The 19,845-nt window shown below is 29.3% G+C and overlaps 3 protein-coding genes across 4 annotated transcripts; 1 reads left to right on the top strand and 2 right to left on the bottom strand.

Annotated features, from left to right (window-relative positions):
- Window positions 1–5,042: 5,042 nt before the first annotated feature.
- On the top strand, window positions 5,043–6,800 carry ATGSTF13 (Glutathione S-transferase family protein). Its single transcript, XM_068636459.2, has 3 exons — window positions 5,043–5,480; window positions 5,562–5,610; window positions 6,080–6,800. The coding sequence occupies exons 1-3, from the start codon at window positions 5,334–5,336 to the stop codon at window positions 6,541–6,543; spliced, it is 660 nt and encodes a 219-aa protein (XP_068492560.1). The 5' UTR covers window positions 5,043–5,333; the 3' UTR covers window positions 6,544–6,800.
- Window positions 6,801–11,085: 4,285 nt separating this feature from the next.
- On the bottom strand, window positions 11,086–12,641 carry LOC137829350 (uncharacterized). Its single transcript, XM_068636159.2, has one exon. It carries the CDS (start codon window positions 12,229–12,231, stop codon window positions 11,356–11,358), a length of 876 nt encoding a protein of 291 aa, XP_068492260.1. The 5' UTR covers window positions 12,232–12,641; the 3' UTR covers window positions 11,086–11,355.
- A 3,096-nt stretch (window positions 12,642–15,737) lies between these two features.
- On the bottom strand, window positions 15,738–19,097 carry LOC137829603 (POLAR LOCALIZATION DURING ASYMMETRIC DIVISION AND protein). 2 transcript variants are annotated; one of them, XM_068636449.2, is made up of 4 exons: window positions 18,620–19,097; window positions 17,428–17,882; window positions 16,550–16,805; window positions 15,738–16,185 (listed from the first exon to the last, which is right to left on the bottom strand). In XM_068636449.2, exons 1-4 carry the CDS (start codon window positions 18,978–18,980, stop codon window positions 16,058–16,060), a joined length of 1,200 nt encoding a protein of 399 aa, XP_068492550.1. In that variant the 5' UTR covers window positions 18,981–19,097; the 3' UTR covers window positions 15,738–16,057. The 2 variants fall into 2 exon arrangements, with proteins under 2 accessions (XP_068492550.1, XP_068492549.1); XM_068636448.2 differs by having other exon boundaries at window positions 17,428–17,894; window positions 18,620–19,078.
- Between the last annotated feature and the right edge of the window lie 748 nt (window positions 19,098–19,845).

Genomic DNA, 19,845 nt, shown 5'->3' with positions numbered 1-19,845 from the left:
ACCATGCAAAAATAACTTCCAAAAAAAAGTCAAATACTCCAAAATGTAACTCTCCTTACCTTAAAAAAAAGTCATACTCTAAAATGTAATTAGCACTAGCACTAAAATAAGAAAAGAGCGCTCCTTATTTAATGCGGCTCAGCACTTAAACGCATTCGTAAAAAACGCAGTGGCATTTTTGAAATTAATTTGATTTACAAATGCGATTATTACTTTTAGCCGCATTTGTAAATTGAAGCGCTTGATTTACAAATGCGGTTATTTGAATAACCGCATTTGTAAATTGAAGTGATTGATTTACAAATGCGGTTATTCAAATAACCGCATTTGTAAATCAAATTTACCCTAAAAATTTTACGCGCCTCAACAGTTTCGTAGTTTCTTTCTCTTTGCGCTCATCTCTCTTCTTCGTTTTCTCTCGTTTTCTCGTTTTCGAACTCATTGCTGCACTCGAAGGTATTTCGTTTCCATTGCAACTGCATTGAACTTCATTGCTTTTAATGACTTTCGCTTTCCCTATTGCTTTCGTTTTTAATGGGTTTCGGTTTCCATTGCTGCATATCGAAGGTATTTTCCATTGGCTCGCCGCTCCGCCACTGCTTCCGCCGCCGCTGTCGTCGTCGCTGTCGTTGTTCCTCTTTGTCCTCTTCCACTCTTCTTAAATCATATACTAAAACCCCTAAAACCCTTTTGCTAATTCAGAAGAATATACAAATGCGGTTATTTGAAATAACCGCATTCGTAAATCGCATTTACAAATGCGGCTCTATAACCGCATTTGTATTTCTCTGATTTACTACTGCGTGCTGATCAAATGCGGCTAGCCGCATTTGTAAATGTAAAATAGCCGCATTTGATTAGCATTTATGCGCTAGTGTAGTGAACTCTCAAAATATACTACAAGAAATTTCTTAAATAAAAACTAGTTTTAGAAACTAAAACAATTAGTCACTATATTGATTAGATCAAATACCATTTTATAAACTAAAAAATTATTGGTATTTAAAATAATTTTTATTATTAATAAAAATTTATAAAATAATTTCTAAATTGGTATCTAACTATTAGCTATCAAAATTTTAGCTACTAACTACTTTTAGAATCTAAAATATTAGTAGTTAAAACTTTGATAGCTAATTTAGATATCAATTTAAAAATTATTTTATAATATTTTATTAATAATAGAAACCACATTAGATATCAACAATTTTTTTAATTTCTAAATTGGTATCTAATTTAATCAATATAGTGATTAATTATTATTTTTTTCTAAATTTAGTTAATACTTAATAATTTAAAAAGAGACGGTATAATGCATGTGTGTCTAAATTTTATTGTTATTTAATAAAAGAAGGATAAAGTGGAAATTTTCAAATTTATGAGAATATAGGAGAAAATTATAGAACTCAAAAAGTTATCCCAACTTTTTGGAATAGAACTATAATATTGGGTCAAGTAATGTTTTTGCCTAGTACAAAGTTAATTCTTCTTTATTTTCTTGTTAGTTCTGTTAAAGTAAAAAAAAAAATAATCACAAGAATGGACTACTCTTTTTGTATTGAACTATTTAATAGGCAAAAAATACAGCGAAATTACTATATATATGATATATTTTACTACAATTTTAGACCAATAATACTATTTGAGACTCGTCAAACACTGTTAACCTGTTTTTTTTTTTCTATCTATACTCAATCCTGAAATCGATCATGCATGATTTGTTGATATTTAAATTGAGCCATTTAAAATTTTAATTTTAATGGTCCAAACACAAATTTTTAAAAAATACGCAAAGTGAATTCAGAAGAAAAAATTAGATGCTCAGATGAATAGAAAATTATATATTTTACTGTGTGACTTAGAGAAGAAATTCAAAGTTTTAAACACTTGAAAATAAACCACCAAGATAATTTCCCCAAATTGAAAGCTGATTTTGTTTTTGTGCCAAAAGTAATTTCCCATGTATAAACTGTATTATCAGTGATATGACATTGTGCAAGAGGTGTCATTTCACCAAGGAATTCAAAGTTTGTTGATGTTACCTTACATTATTTTATTTTGTTTAAATATTATTGAATACCACTGCACTGTACTAAATTTAGCATACTTTTTGTTATGGCAGAGAAGGAATGGACTTATCTAATGTGAAAAAAGTAGTAATTTTAAGAAATCAAATTTTATAAATAAGAATTTAATTGCAGAAGGTATTTTGATATTTAAATAATAAATGTTAGAAAAAATATTAAATATATAAATATATTACTAAATAAAATAATTACGAAAGTACTTTTTATAAAAGTAATATATATTTATAAATTTATACATTAAAATTAAAATATTCTAACAATTATTTAAAATAAAATAATATAATTAATTACTACAAATTATCATTTAATTAATTATATATATAAACACATCTAATTTATTGCATTTCTATTATTATACTAAAACAGATCTCAACATCTAAATTTTTATATTATTATACTGAGATATTCACCAATATCATGTGTTTTACTGCTGAATACTGAATCCGATGACTCTGTACAGATTAGACAAGTTCCTTCTGTTGGCTAATTGATCTTGTTTTAACTTATGTGGATGTTAACTATATATAAAATGTATTTAATGCGAGTGAATTATAAGAGTTGTTTAAAAATAATGTATTATTTTAATATAGATTTTATTTTTATAAATAAACAATAAACATTTTGTGAAATTATATAGAAAAATTTATGTTATTCATAACTTAATTTAACTTTAAAAAAATATTTTTTTTATAAGTCTCTATTACAAAATAACTTATTTATTTATGTATATATTTTTTTATTTATATGCCTGATTCATTTTAGTCAATTTGGTCATAGAGTAATTTTAATGATATTGTGTTTCATTTATTATTATATAATAATAACAGTGTAGTTAACTATGAAGCTCAGACACTTCTCTTAAATGATGTGTTGGTGTCTGATATTCGTAAATGTCCAATTCAAAAAGTATTTGTCAGATTTATGATAATTTCAGTACGGTTCTAACATAATTTTAAAAAGAAAAAATACATTAATTTTTTAAAAAATCAAACTTTATTGTATAAATTATTATTATTATAAAAATAAGAAACAAATCATTGTGAATCAGTCATGAAAAACATCTTTATGCTTCAAAAAATAATCTTGAACATACTTGTACACATAAATCTTTATTGTCAATTTATATAATTCATAATTATGTTCTACATTTTAGAAATTTTACGTATTTTCATGTCCGTGTCGTATCAGTGTCTTTGTCAGTGTCTATGCTGCATATGTGGTTAACCACCGTTTCAAACCATTAAATTTCATTGTTTGAGTTTATAACGGGATCTTAAATGATATTTTATTGGTTTGATATTAATATAATTACATTTTAAAATTAAAAATAATTAATTTAATATAATGGAATAATTACAAATATTATTATGTTTTTTTAGAGTTAAATAAGTTTTTGTACGTCCAAAGAACTTTCAGTGTTTATTATGCGTACTATTTGATAGTAATAATAATTCTATTATTCTTGAATTAACATATTGAAAGGCTATTATCTTGATAAGATATTTACATGTATGCTAATGTTTAAATTAATATATTGATAAAATATCAAATATTAAAAACACTAATTTGTTTGGAGGTATTAATTTTCACAGACTAATTTCAAAGATAAAAAAAAAAACTTATTTAACCCTATTTTTATATTTTTGAATTTTAAATTATTTTATTTTCCAGTCATTTCTTCTACCAACACACGATTTTCAAAGTAAAAGAAATACAATTCATGATATTAATTATTAATAAACGAATTTACAAAATCGCAACATCAATTTTGGTGAGAGCTCTAGTAGAACTTTATTTTGAGATTTTACATTACTTTTTGGTAAGTCTTTTCATATCATATAAGATACAGACTTTCTTAAAATTTTATATAATTTTTAGTCTAATAATATATCTCATATTAAGATCTTAAGTAAGTTTGTTTTTATAGATTTTACAATAATTTATTTTAATAAAATAAAATTTAAAATTTTAATTTTTAATTAATTTTAAAAATATTACGAAAAAACTCATTTCTATGATGGAATATCTTTTTAATAGGAGATCTTTTGAATAATTTATTTAAATTTAAATTTTTTATTAAAAATATCACTAATATAAATAATATATTTTAATTATAGAGATAACTCAGAAGTCATTACTGACATCATATATAATTTCATAAATCCTTGTTTATGTATACGGTTTTACTGAATTAATATTTCAAAAGTGGTTTACACAGTTAATTTCGATATTAAATACTTACTTAATACCATGTTGTCATTTATTAATTTCTATAATTCATAAATTCTATAAAAAAAATGTACGAACCAGATAATTTACAGCATTTGAGTTAAAACTCTGAAACATGCACTGAAAGTTGTGTTTGACTGGAGAGAATCAGAATTATTTTTTTTGTTGGATTTCTTCCTCTCTGTTAGTTAAACTCCTATTTTATTTGTTCTCTGCATTTATAAAATGCTGAATTTATTCATACGATGCCATAAAATATTATTAATCTATCTTTTGATCCATGATTGAAGAGAAATTGGGGGGGAAAACGAAATCCACTGACAAAAACAAATTGTCCATTTTCTAAGATGAGTACAAAATTCATAAATAATCTCTCTTTCAGGGAGTATTACGTAAGAGTAATTTCACGCAAAACATTTTCTAACTAACGTTAATCATTCAATAACAAGAGAAAAAAATTAACCCATACATGTAAAAAGAAACCCTTATTTGTACACCTAGACCAAATATGTATCTGAAGAAGCAACAAACAATACTTCTTTTTTTCTCCTAGTAATAAACATGGATCCTCAAAGTTCAAGCAAGCCCAGACTTTGTTGTTTCATTTTCTTACTTCTATAATTTCTCACATCTTTCTCTTTTAGCATGTATAGGTAGGAATAACCTATTTCTTCCTTCAAGTGGTGAATAATATAAAAGGAGAAAGTAAGTAACTATTTATTTTCTGGTGTGATGAGTAAGTAACAGTATAGTATTGCAGTGTGAGTGAAAACAGATTTTGGGACTGCACGCACCTGACACCAACATGTCCAAATCTGAAACTCTAGTTTTGACCTTGTTTTCACGCAAACGTTAGAGGTGAAATACACTTTCCCAGACATATCAATAGGACAAATCCAACCTTCCCCACACTCAAATCGCGCGCAGGCTTCGTGTCCAAGGTCACACTCACACACACCTCTTCATAAATGGACCTTCACAGCTGTAGTAATCACTCTCAGCCAAGAAACAAAAACAATGGCACTCAAGCTTTATGGTCTTCCTATGTCCACAAACACCACCCGTGTCATGATCTGTCTCCATGAGAAAGAGGTGGATTTTGAACTTGTTCCAGTCAATGTGTTCAGTGCTGAGCATAAACAGCCTCCTTTTCTCTCTAAGAATGTAAGCCTTCAACTCCACCGTATTTTTCTTTCCTTAATAACCTAGCTCCCACCCACTAACTTTCTAGTGTTGCACATGCAGCCCTTTGGTTTGATTCCAGTACTCGAAGACGGTGAACTCACTCTTTTTGGTATGTTTTCGTTCTTCTTCACTTGGTATACTGTTTTAACAACAAAAAAATCACTTTGCATGAACCCCTTTTGTTCAGAAAACCTTACTCACAATCAGATTTATATATCAAGCGTGACCTGTTCCCATAAAACTATGATATGGTCTAAGACTATCATATGTTGTCTACACTATCTTTTACATGACACATAATTAAATTTTCTTAAGTCTTTTGATAATTTAAAAAACTTGATTAGGAGTAAAGATATGTCAAGAACATGAATCCTTAACAGTTCAAATCACTGTGATGGCCTTGAACCATATGATGGTCGCTAAATTCCAAATGCATGTCAGTGTAACTGTTTAGTGAACTATTCTATTTGATTGATTCTTCAATTGATCTGAAAGTTGAAATGGAAAGCAGTGGCCCAATATGTATCAATTATTTTGTGAATCTTGAAATGATATCTTTTTGAGGTTTTGAATGACAGAGTCCAGGGCCATTACTGCATACGTAGCAGAAAAGTTCAAGGAAACAGGACCTGATCTGATAAGGCACAAGGACGCAAAAGAAGGTGCAGTGGTGAAGGTGTGGACGGAGGTAGAGGCTCACTACTACGAGCCAGCAGTGTCACCCATTATCTACGAGCACTTTGTGGCCCCTTTCCAAGGCAAAGAACCGGACAAGTCAGTGATTGACAGCAACGTTGAGAAGCTGAAGAAGGTGCTGGATGTGTACGAGGCGAAGCTGAGCAGCACTAAGTACCTTGCTGGGGAGTTTTATAGCCTTGCTGATCTTAGCCATGTCTCTGAAACTCACTACTTAATGCAGACCCCTTGTGCTTCCATGATCACTGAGCGTCCCCATGTAAAGGCTTGGTGGGAAGATATCTCTTCAAGGCCTGCTTTCAACAAGGTTGAGGGAGGAATGACTTTTGGAAAGAATCAAGAATGAGTCTTTTGTGTTTCCATGTTCTGTGATGTCATGTGATGTTCTTACTACTTAATTTGTTGTACTATGTGGTCTAATGTACCAACTATGATCCAAATCTTGCATATTTCATTTCAAGTAACTAGTTAGGAAAACAACTAGCTTTTAGAGTGTCTTTAAGAAGGACTATGAGTTCCTTTATCTTCATTTGATTAATTTTAAAAACTAAGTTGTAGTGTTTTCATAACATTTTTAGTATATACATATTTTACCTTATTTGATAACATTTTAAAATGAAGTTTTAACGTATGTTAAAATCCTTTTATATAAATAATTTCATGTTTATCAGAGTAATTAGTTTTACTTACCATATACTTATACTTTAATCAATTTATCAACTTTCAGATAGTTTTTCTCATGCCAACAAATAAAATAAAGTGATAGAACGATGAGTGGTGAAAACTATTGGGTCAAACCGACCATTAAATTGGTCCATAGCAATGAGATTGGTTCTCTTTCTGCAGAACCTTGGATTGAGGTTCGAAAACTGTTCTTTAATTACGACGCATAATAATATTATTAATAATTGAGGGAAATCTTCTTTAATTTCTGGAAGTTTCTTGTTATTAGGAATCCTTCAGGATTCTTTTACATCAACTACATAATGTAAAATTTGAAAAAACCACTCCAGCAAGGGGAATTTCCCAGATGCATTCACTTTTTCACAGTATTTGTTCTTCAAGTGTCAATTATTCCTAAGAAAAAGAGAGAGAGATTAAATAAGAAAAATAAAAAAAGAATATAACTTGAACTTATTAACATAGTTTTATAAGATTATTTTTCAAGTATATTTGTACTAGTCTCATGGACCTTACTTAAAATAACATAACATATTTTTTTTATCTTTTTATCAACAATGAATAAATTAAATAAAAAAAAAATACTTTAATGTATTCCAATCCATAAAATAAGACAACTTATTGATTAGAAGAAAATGAACCAGAAGAAACATAACGTATTGATTAATGAACTACAAGAATACGAATAAGTGGAAAAATAATTTCTAACCACATTTATTCATCTTAAAACTATAATTATCTTTGTAAGATACATAAAAAATAATGTGTTCATACCATCATCATTTAAACACTTTATAAAACCAATTTTATGTTATGAAGTCGAAGGAGAAGGTATAGAAAGTTTTGTTGCTATAGAACCACCATTGAAAATTATCTCTTTAAAGTAAAAAATATGGTAATTTAAATATATATATATATATATATATATCATTTTAAATGCTAATTTCTATATGCATATTTCGTCATCTCAAAATAAAATCTCTTCTAAAAAAAATAAAAATTGTATAATTTCAACTTAGTATACATATTAACTAAAATCGTGCATCCATCTTTTATAAACTAAAAAAACCCCAGTATATTTAAAAGTAATATCATGATTAAATAGTTAAAATATAATAACTTTATATTAAAGATGAAGTACTCATAATTATTTATATACTTAAGAGTGTAAAAATAAATAAATTCAATCACTATCAAATTCTAAATAGATATTGTATTCTCTAGCTTGAATGGTCGAAATGACAAAAAGTTGACGATATCGTAAAAAGTCAAATTAAAATGAATAAATAATAAAATATTGTAGCAAAGTCTAATAAATGGGCTCAAATATATATAATATGATTAATAATTACAAGGTGCGAAGAGTAAAAGTTTAATTAAGTCAAAAGCTCAACAAAAGAATGATATAAATAGGCGGGTCTCCTTTAAGAGGTAGAGTGATTTTTATCTAATAATTATACAAATTGATTATGACTTTATCATCGAAACACCACCTTGCAGGTACACACACCTGCCCAGGAGTTGACCCAGAGCTTAGAAGCTGGAAGTTGAATTGACTAAACCCAACAAGCGAGAGCCCATATCACACACCCAAGAACCAACCCAAACTCAAATTAGTGAACCTTGTAGCCGAAAGCACAAGTCAATATCAAGAGATCGAGAAGTCGAGAAAACCGAAGGAGAAAGAGTTAACTATTTCTAGACCCTGGAAAAGAAAATATAATATTTGATATTGCTAAGGTATAGTGAGTTCAAAATGGGTCACGCTACCAATCTCTAAATTAGGTAAAAAAAAATTACATACTTATTGGAAAGGGTAAATTTCTTCCTAACTTTAAGGCCTCAACTACAACACAATACATCATAAACTTACACACACAAAAATAATACTCATTACTATACTACTTATGATGCTCTCCTCACCACAATCTCTAATATCTTATGCTATGTTTGAATTAGAGGGTGTGAGGGAGTGGAAAGTTGAGGGTGTGGGGGAGTGAAAAGTTGAGGGTGTGGGAGAGTGTAAGTGTGAGGATTTGAGAAGAAAATATGAAGAAAGTTGAGGATGTTTGGATTGAGATATGTTAAAGTGGATGTGTGATGAAAGTTTATTGAAGTTTGTGAGTGATGTGATGGTTGTGATAAAATTTTAATTTTTAAAAATATGTAAAAATGTAAGTTTACAAATTCATCCTTGTTTTTAAAATATTTAAATAATAAAATATGAAATATAAAAAAAATACAAGTCCCTTTTAGAACATAAAATTTTGTCATAAAAAATTATAAATAATATGATGAGTGTGATTGAAAAAAAAATTACAAATTCATTTAATATATAAAAAAATTAATTAAGTATTTTAGATGATTAATATTATTTATTATTATATAAATTTATTTTTATATAAATAATTATATTTATTTTTATTATTAATAATAAAATTATTAATATTTAATATAAATAAAATAAAATAAAAAAATTAATAATATTATTATTATTTATTAAAATTATTTGATTTACATTTATTATTATTATTTTAAAAATTTATTTTAGTTAATATTATTATTTATAATTTTATTATAATTTTATAAATTAATTTTAAATATTATTATTATTTTAATATTTATATTATTAGTATTAATTATACTTTATATTATTATTATTAGTTACTTGTTTATTTGAAATAAAATTAAAAAAAAAATATTTTAATTATCTTTTATTATATATTGAGAGTAAAAATGTAAGTTGTAGAAGTCCATGTGCCTTTCTCTTTTTCCCTTCAACTTTCTCTTCACCAATGAGAGGCACAAAAACTCACCCAACTTTCTCTTTCTACTCCCATTCTTGCTCATGCATCACTTGAAGGAAATGGGGGTGGCACCTCAAATTCATCTGCGGCTACAATGTCACCTCCAAAAGCAAACATAGTTAGTGATTAGTGTTGAAAATTGATAAATTTTGATGACTTTTTTAGGTGCTTACTGTATTAGTAGTTTTTTTGTTTAATTTTAATCTTAATTATATTTATTATAATTTTACATTTTTATTTGTTTAATATAGGATAATTATTTTCCATCAAGCAAAACTTCAAATACTTAAATTTAACACAATGACACTCATTTAAACGAAGTATTAACTCATATGACGTTCATTCAAGTAAAATATCAACTCATTTGACACTTATTCAAGTGAAGTATTAACTCATTTCACTTGATGTTATCCATCCAAAAATATCGAGTGAAGAATTAAAATAACATGACGTAGAAACAATTGAAATACAAAAACAAAATTAAATTTTCTATTTAATTTTTTTATAAATTATTGTAAAATAAAATTTGATGAAATAAGTCAGATTTAATTTTAAACAAATGTAATGTCAGAAAAAATGATTTTCTAAACTTTTAGTACCTAATTCATAATTACAAGATGATTTTTAATTTCATATTTCTCATGGTTTAATAAGATGATTTTAGAAAAACTATGATATACATATCTCATTCATGTGCCTTATCATTTCATCACAATTTCTACTTTAAAATTTATTTAGCTCAAAAAATATATTTAATATTGTAAAAACATAGATAAGAATTATGAGCAAACCTTAATATTATTATTGATTTTACCATCATTAGCTCTTACCACTTATGAATATTAATTCAGATTATATTATAAAAATAAATGCATTTTTTTTCTTATTACGAACTTAACGCTCCACATTATCCACAATTAAAATCAATATTAAAATATCAAACTAACACATCTCAAGCTCACCAATCCATTGAAAATAGATGTCATTCACCTCAAATTCATACCGAACAAAAAATTCTAAATTTAATCCTATCAACAAATGTTTTAATCACAAATTAAAAATTATTAATCATAAGAATAACCAAAATAACATTAACACTTTTTTATACCAAATATTTTAATTCAAACTCTTCAATTGGTGTCCAAAAAGCCTCTTCCCACTTTTTTTGGAAATTGGAAAAACATGCTTCTAATTTCCATGTAATAGAGAATTAAGCTTTTTAGTCTACAAAATAATTTATAGAAATAAGGAAATTGACCAAACAAATATATTAATCTCACACTATTCAATAATTTGCCATAGATTGAAGCAAGTTATATGACCATAGACAAAAAGCAGCAAGGGAGAAAAACAAAACCAGAAAAAACAGTAATAAAACATGAAAAGCAACACTTCAAATTCAAACTAGGGACAAGTTTTCATGTTTCTTCCATTTAATAATACCAAAGTATATTTTCAGTATTACACAAGAGCATAGAGATTCTCTCTGCAGCTCCATAAATGTTTTTAGTAGTACAAAATAAGAAAATATATCACCATAAATGGTCTCAAAGTTATTGTCATAACTATATTCAACTCAGTGACAAGAATAAGATAATAAATTAACAGAAAAAGGGGAAAAAACACTAAACAGAACAAGTAACGGAGTTACAGAGATGAGAATTGAATAATCACAAACCATGTGAAAAGATAGCACGACCGAACCCCAACGTTGTCTTGTTCGAAAGACCATTCACCTCAGGGTCGAGTTTTTGCGTGGTTCTGGCTGGTTCAGATTTGCACCTTGTTAGCACCAAAGGACGTGCAGAGTGGGAGTCCTCCCTTGCTTTTTCTGACTCCATTATCCTCTCTCTCAGTGACTCCTCAAGCTCTTTGAAGAACCGCAACTTCGCCTCAAACTTCAGGTCTCTGTTTTTCTCATTGGGCACTCTGTTTTCAGCCTCTGTCTCTTCGTTCCAGATCCTTCTCGGATAACTGTACGGTGCGGATCTGCAGCGCATTAATAACAAAGCGTTCCTCGGTGGGGCAGTTGTAGTGTTTGAAACGAAAGCGCCTAGGGTAGCTCTGTTTTCACTTTCTGAGTCATCGTAATTAGGGTTAGACCTTGCCATGAAATTCAGCTCTGTTTTCGGCGAAGCTTCGGTGACTTTAGAATCCCTTTTGTTTCTTCTAGAGAATCCCCAATTGGGCCAAACTCGTTTGCACTGAAAGGGGAAACAAAAACCGGGTTTTGCTAAACGGTTGAAAAGCAGGGCACGCGGGACCCACCAACTGCACCGGCAATTGGTCGGAGCTCCTTCGGTGGCGATGGGTACCCTTTTGGCGGCGGAGCGTTTAACACGGACTTGGCCCATGCACGTGACTTTTGGGGAAGAGGGTTCTTGGGTTTCAATGGCGGTGTTCTTCTTCCTTAGAAAAATGGTGGTGGTGGATCTCGACCTTCCTCTGCTTCTGCTTCCGGCATTGTTTCTCAAAAATCTCATCAACGGTGGTGGAAACTTATCGGTTCGACCCGGACTTGAAATGGGTTTGGTATGTAGCTTCATGTTGCTCTGTTGGTCTCTCTTCAGCAACCAAACACTCTGCTCTGTGTCTTACTCTTGTGTTCTTTGTTTTTTGTATTTTTGGTGGCGGAGAAAAGCTTAAAGAGGGTAAGAAGATAGTAGTGTAAGTATTAGATATATCTCTTTCTTTTACTCTACTCTTTCTCAAATTTGGTACACTTGACTTTTATGCTCTGCCATAGCTTCTCTTTCTGGTTAAAAAAACTCTATTTTTTACAAATTTGTTTGTTTCCAAGTAAATTTGATTTTGATCTTATCCCATTGATGGATGAGTTTTGATGATATTTGGAATGTAAGGTTCTCCTTTATAGTTTATGTTTTTTAATTGTTTGAGTTTAGTTTGTGATTGTAAAGATGTATTTAGTTTATTCTGATCTTTAAAAGTCTTAATTAATCCCAATTTTCATTTTTATTTAAGTTTTTATAATTTAAGAATTGTATTTCATTTCTGTCATGTAAATTCACAATTGCAAAATAAAATTGATTAAGTACAAGTAATGTGTGACCAATTTATTTAAAAGAAATTGCAACTTTAATTTACACTGAAAAAAAATACAATGTTTATAATTATGAGTTCAACTCAAATAATAATAAAAAATTAAAAATCTTTTAAAGTTGTGTTTGCAAGTACTATTGTTTTAAATTTTTAAAAATTTAGAATTTTAATATTTTTTTTATTATGACTTCTAAATTTATACAAAATAATAATAATTTGATAAAGTTGTGATATGCAAGACTGTTTTTTTAATACAATTAAAAAATTCTAAAAGTTGTATTTGAAAGTACAATTCCAAATACAATTTATGCAATTATGTAGTTTAAAAAATATACATTTTAGTTTAAGAAACAAGTACATTTTTTAGTCATTTTCCAAAACATATATATGGATAATATGATTAATAAAACATACATCTGTTTTTATATATGTTTATATATATAGAATATCATAAAAAAGGGAAAAACTTAAATATAATTAATAATTTGACTAATAAAAGGAAGTAAAAGAATATGAGATGTTAATGAAATATTTATATTTAAAACATATATCATATATAATACTTTAAGAGAACACGTGTCATCAGTTTTAGGATTTATTTTTTTTTCAAGACATTTCTACAGAATAGATCTCGTTCAAAAATGATGTGTTATTCATCCTTATCCCAGGTTAAATAATTTTACCCAATAATAAAAATTATTTCACAAATTAGTATTGTGAAAATAACTGTCAAAGTATTAAATATTAAAAATTTATTAAATAATAAAACTAATCTGTAATTTGTTTTTATGATTGTTTTAAATGTACACAATTCTTTACTAATTTTATCTTTATCAATATAAGTCTTTTTAATAATTTTATTATTCATAAAAACTACCTATAATAAATATTAGTTATCCTTAAATATTATATAATTATAACCTAATAAAACTAACAAAAATATTTATTTTTTAATTTTTTCATAATAATTTTATTTTAATCATTATTATCATTTTTAATTATAATCAACATTAATAAGAAGGTTTTCCTTCTTATTTTCTTTTATATAGTGCTTAAATCCTTACTATTTTACTTGTTTATGTAACTGCTTTTCAAACTTAATTAACCATCCACAATAAAATAACTATCTACGATCAAATTATAAAATTTATTTATTTTTTAGTTACATTTTATAAACATTATTTTTATAAGTTTAATATTTTTATTTTAATTATTATTATAATAAATTTGTTTTTTTATCATAAGAAAAAAAAAAGATACGCATATTTGTAGGTACATGTGTTTTCACTAATAATTAGAATGTGTTTTTACTAATAATTAGAGAGAGAGATGACGAACTAATTCTATTGTTGCCTTTAAATTAGTTTTCCTGAATTTAAATTAGTTTTCCTGAATAGTATAATTTGTATAAATTCAAACGAAAAATAATGTTTATAAATTTACTTTTAAGAGTTTTTTAAGTAATTGGATTTCATATAAGAAAGAAGACGATGATGAATGTTAATTTCTATATACTTTATGTATTTTTAATTAAAGACAGATCTCTTTTAACTTGATTAAATTACTATAACGGTATAATTTTACTTTAACAATATCTAATGTAGCTTTGATACAATCGAGAACATAAATAAAATAGCATTGAAATTATTCCCGTTTAACAAGTGATCTATAAAAAAGAATAACCTTGTTTTTTTTTAATTTAAATTTAACATTCCAAACATACTTCTAAAACAGTGTCGTTGGGAGAATTTGATTGTATTATGTCCCAGAATACCTTGAAAAGAATATTGTTAGGATATTTTATAATTATTGTTATGGTTAAGACATGTATAAACACTAAAAAGATTGATTTGACCTCAAATAATGAGCCCGCATGGAAGGAAAAAGAAGGAAGAAAATCCATGGAGAAAGTGGGTGTTCAGTCATTTGAATGTTCTTCTTCACCAAATCAATTTCATCATTCATAAAATTATTTAGACATTGACATATTCCTGCCCCACGTTGTTCATCATTCTCAGTTAATTCCAAAACCTATACACAGGAGCAGAGGAATTCCAGGGAAGGAAGAGTGACAAGCTTTTTTTCAATTCACGTCAACTTAACTGTTTGCTGGTGTCCGTAATTGTTGTGCGTTCAAATAGCCACTGAAAGCAAAGCTTGCGTGTATTGAATTCTCCAAAACAGTGCCTCTTATTATAACTTCCAAGCTTCAGTCTGCTAAAACTTGATTTCCTTGTTACAATTTTGGGTTTTGCATTTAAGACGTTTTCGACCATGCACATGTATATATAGAATTTGAACATGTAACATATCCTTCAAAAAATTGTTATAAATATTTACAAACCTCATTATTAGATTAAATTTTAAGTTTTAACATGTTAAGTTAAGAATATGTGCGTTAAGAATATGACACACATGAATCGTATCAAAGCAATGACATTATTTTTGCTCACGTAAGAGATAATTATTTGAATATGGATTCCCATATTTTGATATATTTTTTAATACAACTAAATTTAGGTCAACTTGATTTGAACTAGTATCAACCATATAAGAAAATCTTTCATTATTTGTTTTGGACAATTATTCATTCTGCTAGTTTACACTTTCCAAGAAATTGTCATCACTTCACGGAACAAAGAGAGAAAAATAGAAAGAAAGGAGTCTCCAAAAAAGTGAAACCCCACCACGATGGGCAATGAAGCACAGATTCCGCTGATAGCGCTGTGCTTCTTTCCATTTTCCAATCCTCACCTTGTTAGACTTTGAAGTGTGGTGAGTGCAATCCTATTTTTCAGTGACAAGACTCTAGAAAGTGGGCTGACCCACAATTTCCCAACAAGAGAACCAAAAGTCAAACAAAAGGCTGAATGAAACACCCTTTTCTCCTTCTGCTACTCATAAATATAGCTTGACCATAAACACAAATCAAATGGTCCCCAACCAAATCAGTCTGGAATCACTCAGAGTTTGGCTCCAAAAAGTAGACGACAAAATATAAAATAATCAGATCTCCTACTTTGTATAATATACTATACAGCACTAACATGGGCTGCTCAGCAAGTTACATGTATTAAAAATTAATACGGGGAGAACTTGATGCTAATGGAACATTTCGGTATCTGAGTACCGAGTTGCTGTATTTTATAATCATATCTACCTAAACAATTTATACAACATAAGGCATTATAACTAGGTTATACTAAGGATGAGAGTTGTGAACTGATTTACCATTTAATCCGACTACAGATACAAAATTTATATACCTTGTACAATTGTATTCCTACAGAGATCAGTGTCGTTTCACATGTATCACGACCAAGATTCAGAATCAAGAGGTCTTTTCGTCCCAACAACTGAATGCTTCGACTCAAAGTCTATGTTATTGTTGCCACAATCGCTTGCTCCCTTTGGATCACTGAGAGCTTGAGTTTCATCATCTGAGAAAAAATGTAGTAGTGTTAGAGAGACAGGTTCCACTAATGAAACCTAGTTACGCAAAATGAATTTGAATAAAAGATGGTCTTGGAATAAAATTATCAATAATAGTTACAAGGAAAAGAATACTTGCAGACTTGTCAAATAGAACGAACTACATGATGTGATACTTAAATATTGAGGTTCTTCTACCTAATAGACTAGTCTTCTGAATTTAGTTACTCTCTTGTGAAACAATTGGTGCTTCATTGAGTGTTGGACCATCAAAATACTTAAAAATAGTTCCAAAGGAACCACCAAAATGTTATCTAATGACAAATAGCAAGTCTATGAGAGCGTGTGTAATTATTCTAGATTTGATCATGCCTGAAACTGTAGATAGCGAGAGCTCAGTAAGGTGTTTGACACAATTCTTCAGTGCCTGGAGTTCAGCTTCCTTCTCATGCAGATTTGATTGAGCTTGGTGCAGTTCAGATTCTAGCTCCATGATCTGATTTTCTTGCTGCTTTATCAGTAAGTGGCTTAATTTCTGATGCAGTTCAGAAGCGGACACTCCATGAGATTCAGAATAATTAAAATTCTGGTCATCTGTTCCATGATAGCCTTCACCTGGAGCTTCAAACTGCACCGAATTTCATTGATTAAACACTGAAATCATGAAGAAAAAAATGTTGCTCGACCATGTATAATTAGATATGGAAAAAAATGGACTACAATGCTAGTGGTTTTCTCCTTCAAGCTGCAGAGGGAAGTGGCGAGAAATAACTAAATTTAGACAGTCTAAAAGCATGTTTCTCCTATTAAATATAAGTTAGGTCACACAGTCATCAGAGAATGCTTCCCCTAGTTCTCCTGCATCAACACAATACACACATCGGATGGCAAAAAATAAATTGATTAAATTATCTTCAGAAAAACAACATTGAAATGCAATTTGAGTTTATACTGCTGTCTCTACTAAACAATGGTGCAAAGAAGTTTATTGACAAAGCTGATACAAGAGGAATGGGAGCAAATATACAGTTTGAATGGTTAATAAACAGATTTCTCAGAAAAGAGTCCAGAGCAGGAGAAAGAAAGCCACCATTGCTCGGGGTGATGAAAAAAGAAAATAGAGAAGGAAAAAGTTGCACCGTAGAATGACAACACACATAACTATCAGCACTCTGCTCACTACATAGATGCACATTTAATATATTATGAGTGTGAGACAACAAAAGTAAGAATGCTCCCCAGAAGTTCACCTCATCTAAGCATGGCTTTGTTTCTTCATAGCAAGGGGCGCCAGTAGTACACCCAGAAAGCTTTTGGAGTTCAAACTCAAGTTCTGCTTCCAGTTGATCCATTTCCAGAACCTGCGGTTCTGGTTCTTCAGTCAGAGCACTACTCCCACATTCACCACAATCATTTACAGCAGGACTCCAAATTTTGAGATCAGTATCTCTGAGCTCACTGTTTGTATTATTGTGCATTGCTACATTCCTGCCTCTGATTTTGGAAGAATTCCTAGCACCATTGCCAACAGAATCCAAATTTTGAAGATCACATGACGATTTTCTTTTGTTGACCTCAGATTTCAGTTCCTGAACGAGATTAGCTGTCTCGTTCAAGGTCTTGTTCAGCTTGTTGATATCAGCTTTTCCAGCAAACATCATATACATGATGCCAAGGAAAAGTCCCCAATCAAACAAGGAGTTATCTGAAGGAGAAGCTAAACTCAATTTCCACCGATTAAGAACAAGAAGATTCATGCTTTAAAAGTAAAATACCTCATTACAAGGTTCAAAAATCTTAAAAAAAATAAAGAAAATTATTTTTTAAACCAATTAGTCATCTACCATAAAGCAAAAAAGGCACACAAGCAGATTGAACAGATCCAACAACACAACCAAAAAACAGTTGCACCAATATAACAAAGAAACAACAAAATAATGAAGAGATTATGCTTTTAAAAAGTTCTTAACATTAAGAATCCTGGTTCTAAAAAATGGTCCGCAAATACAATTTTCGCCACAAAGATTTTTGGAGACAACATGATCTCGCAATCCCAATTCCACCGCATTTTTCTGCAATTTCCCGCAACACTAAAAATTGGGACCAAACTGCTACCACACATATCATGCATAATCATAGGTGCAGCCAATTCAATGATCTCTGCCATCTGTGAAATGATTCCATGGAAAACAGCCATTTCGTTCATGCATGTAATTTCTAATGTCAAAATACAACATCATTAACCCTCTGAAATTTCACAAACAAATTTTCCCTATTTAAAAATCATACACAGAGGCCTTAATTTTCAATCAAATTTCATTAACGATAAAACATTATGACCTCTATACACCAACACCTTCAAAACCTCAATTACGCTGTACACAAAATACAACAAAACTACCATTCTCACGGACCTATAAATTAGTAAAACACAAATCTAACCTTTGCAACAAGGAAACGGAGCCTTCGCAGCTACATTTTTTGCAATTTCCCTCTTCTTCAAGTGAAAGCGTAATCTCCTTCCACCGTTCATCTGCTCCGGTCGCACCTCAACCTTCGGAGCCCTAACTCTGATCTTGGAGGCTCGGGATCTTCTACTCTTAGGTCCACCCTGTTGTGAGCTGGAAAACGTAAAGACTCCATCACGCTGAGAAGTGCTTTCGGAAGTGGCAAAGGTAAAAGAACTTGGATCGTCGATATTGGCGTTTTCAACCTCACCGGCGTTCCTGTGATTACTAAGGAAGCGTTTGGTGGCGAAACCAGTGGATCCAGCCACCGCAACGACCAAGAGAAGGTGCCACATTCAGAAAAGGGAAATCTAAACGCCGTGAATTGTTCAACAAAGTTTATCACAGTCACTGATAATCACAAACCTAAGAGAACGCGTTGGTTGGTTCAGTGTGCAAGTGTTCAAAAGAAAAAAAAAAAAAAAAAAAACGTGCTGTTATAACTTTGGCATCACGTGCGTCACGTGCTTCCCGCTCCTTTCCATATTTGTATATCATTACCATTAATATAACAGATTTTAGTACAGTCAAAAAAATATATATATTAAATCTTAGTTATTTTAATTCTTATTTTATAGTTTCACAATCCTATTGACTAAAATCAATATAAAATAACCGTTGCTTGAAGAATTTAATTTTCGATTGCACAATTTTTACAATTTTAAAATAAATTAATTATTAATTTAAGAAACTAACATGGTAAATTATCGTTGACCGAATCAGTCACCTTCATCCAAATGATGAAATCATTTATTTATTTCAAACTAATTAAGGGTATATATCATTAAATTTATTTATTTATTTCAAACTAATAATTAAGTTTTTCTGTTAGAATTTTAAAAAAAATTGATTCTTGACCAAATTGTTTGTGATGGAAGTTTACTTACTTCTTAACCGAGTTAGATTAGTCTAAGACTTCGAGACATTAGTAGATCAAGTTCAGAAAAAAAGTTAAGGGTTTTCATATATTTAAAATATGATAACATTTAATTGTAAAAAAAATTAAAATTTTAATAAAAGACACATTTTTTATTTATTTTTTTAAAATATGAATATTTAGTCAAAAAAATTCCTTTTGATACTTTTTTTTTTCTTGTATGCCAGTTTTTTAATATACAAAAGGTTAAATTGTTGTTTCATGGCATTAAAAATTCGTTGATA

This window comes from Phaseolus vulgaris, chromosome 7, assembly GCF_051622355.1.
Source record: "Phaseolus vulgaris cultivar YP4 chromosome 7, ASM5162235v1, whole genome shotgun sequence".
Classification (NCBI taxonomy): Eukaryota; Viridiplantae; Streptophyta; class Magnoliopsida; order Fabales; family Fabaceae; genus Phaseolus; species Phaseolus vulgaris.
This window is presented reverse-complemented; position numbering and strand designations above follow the sequence as displayed.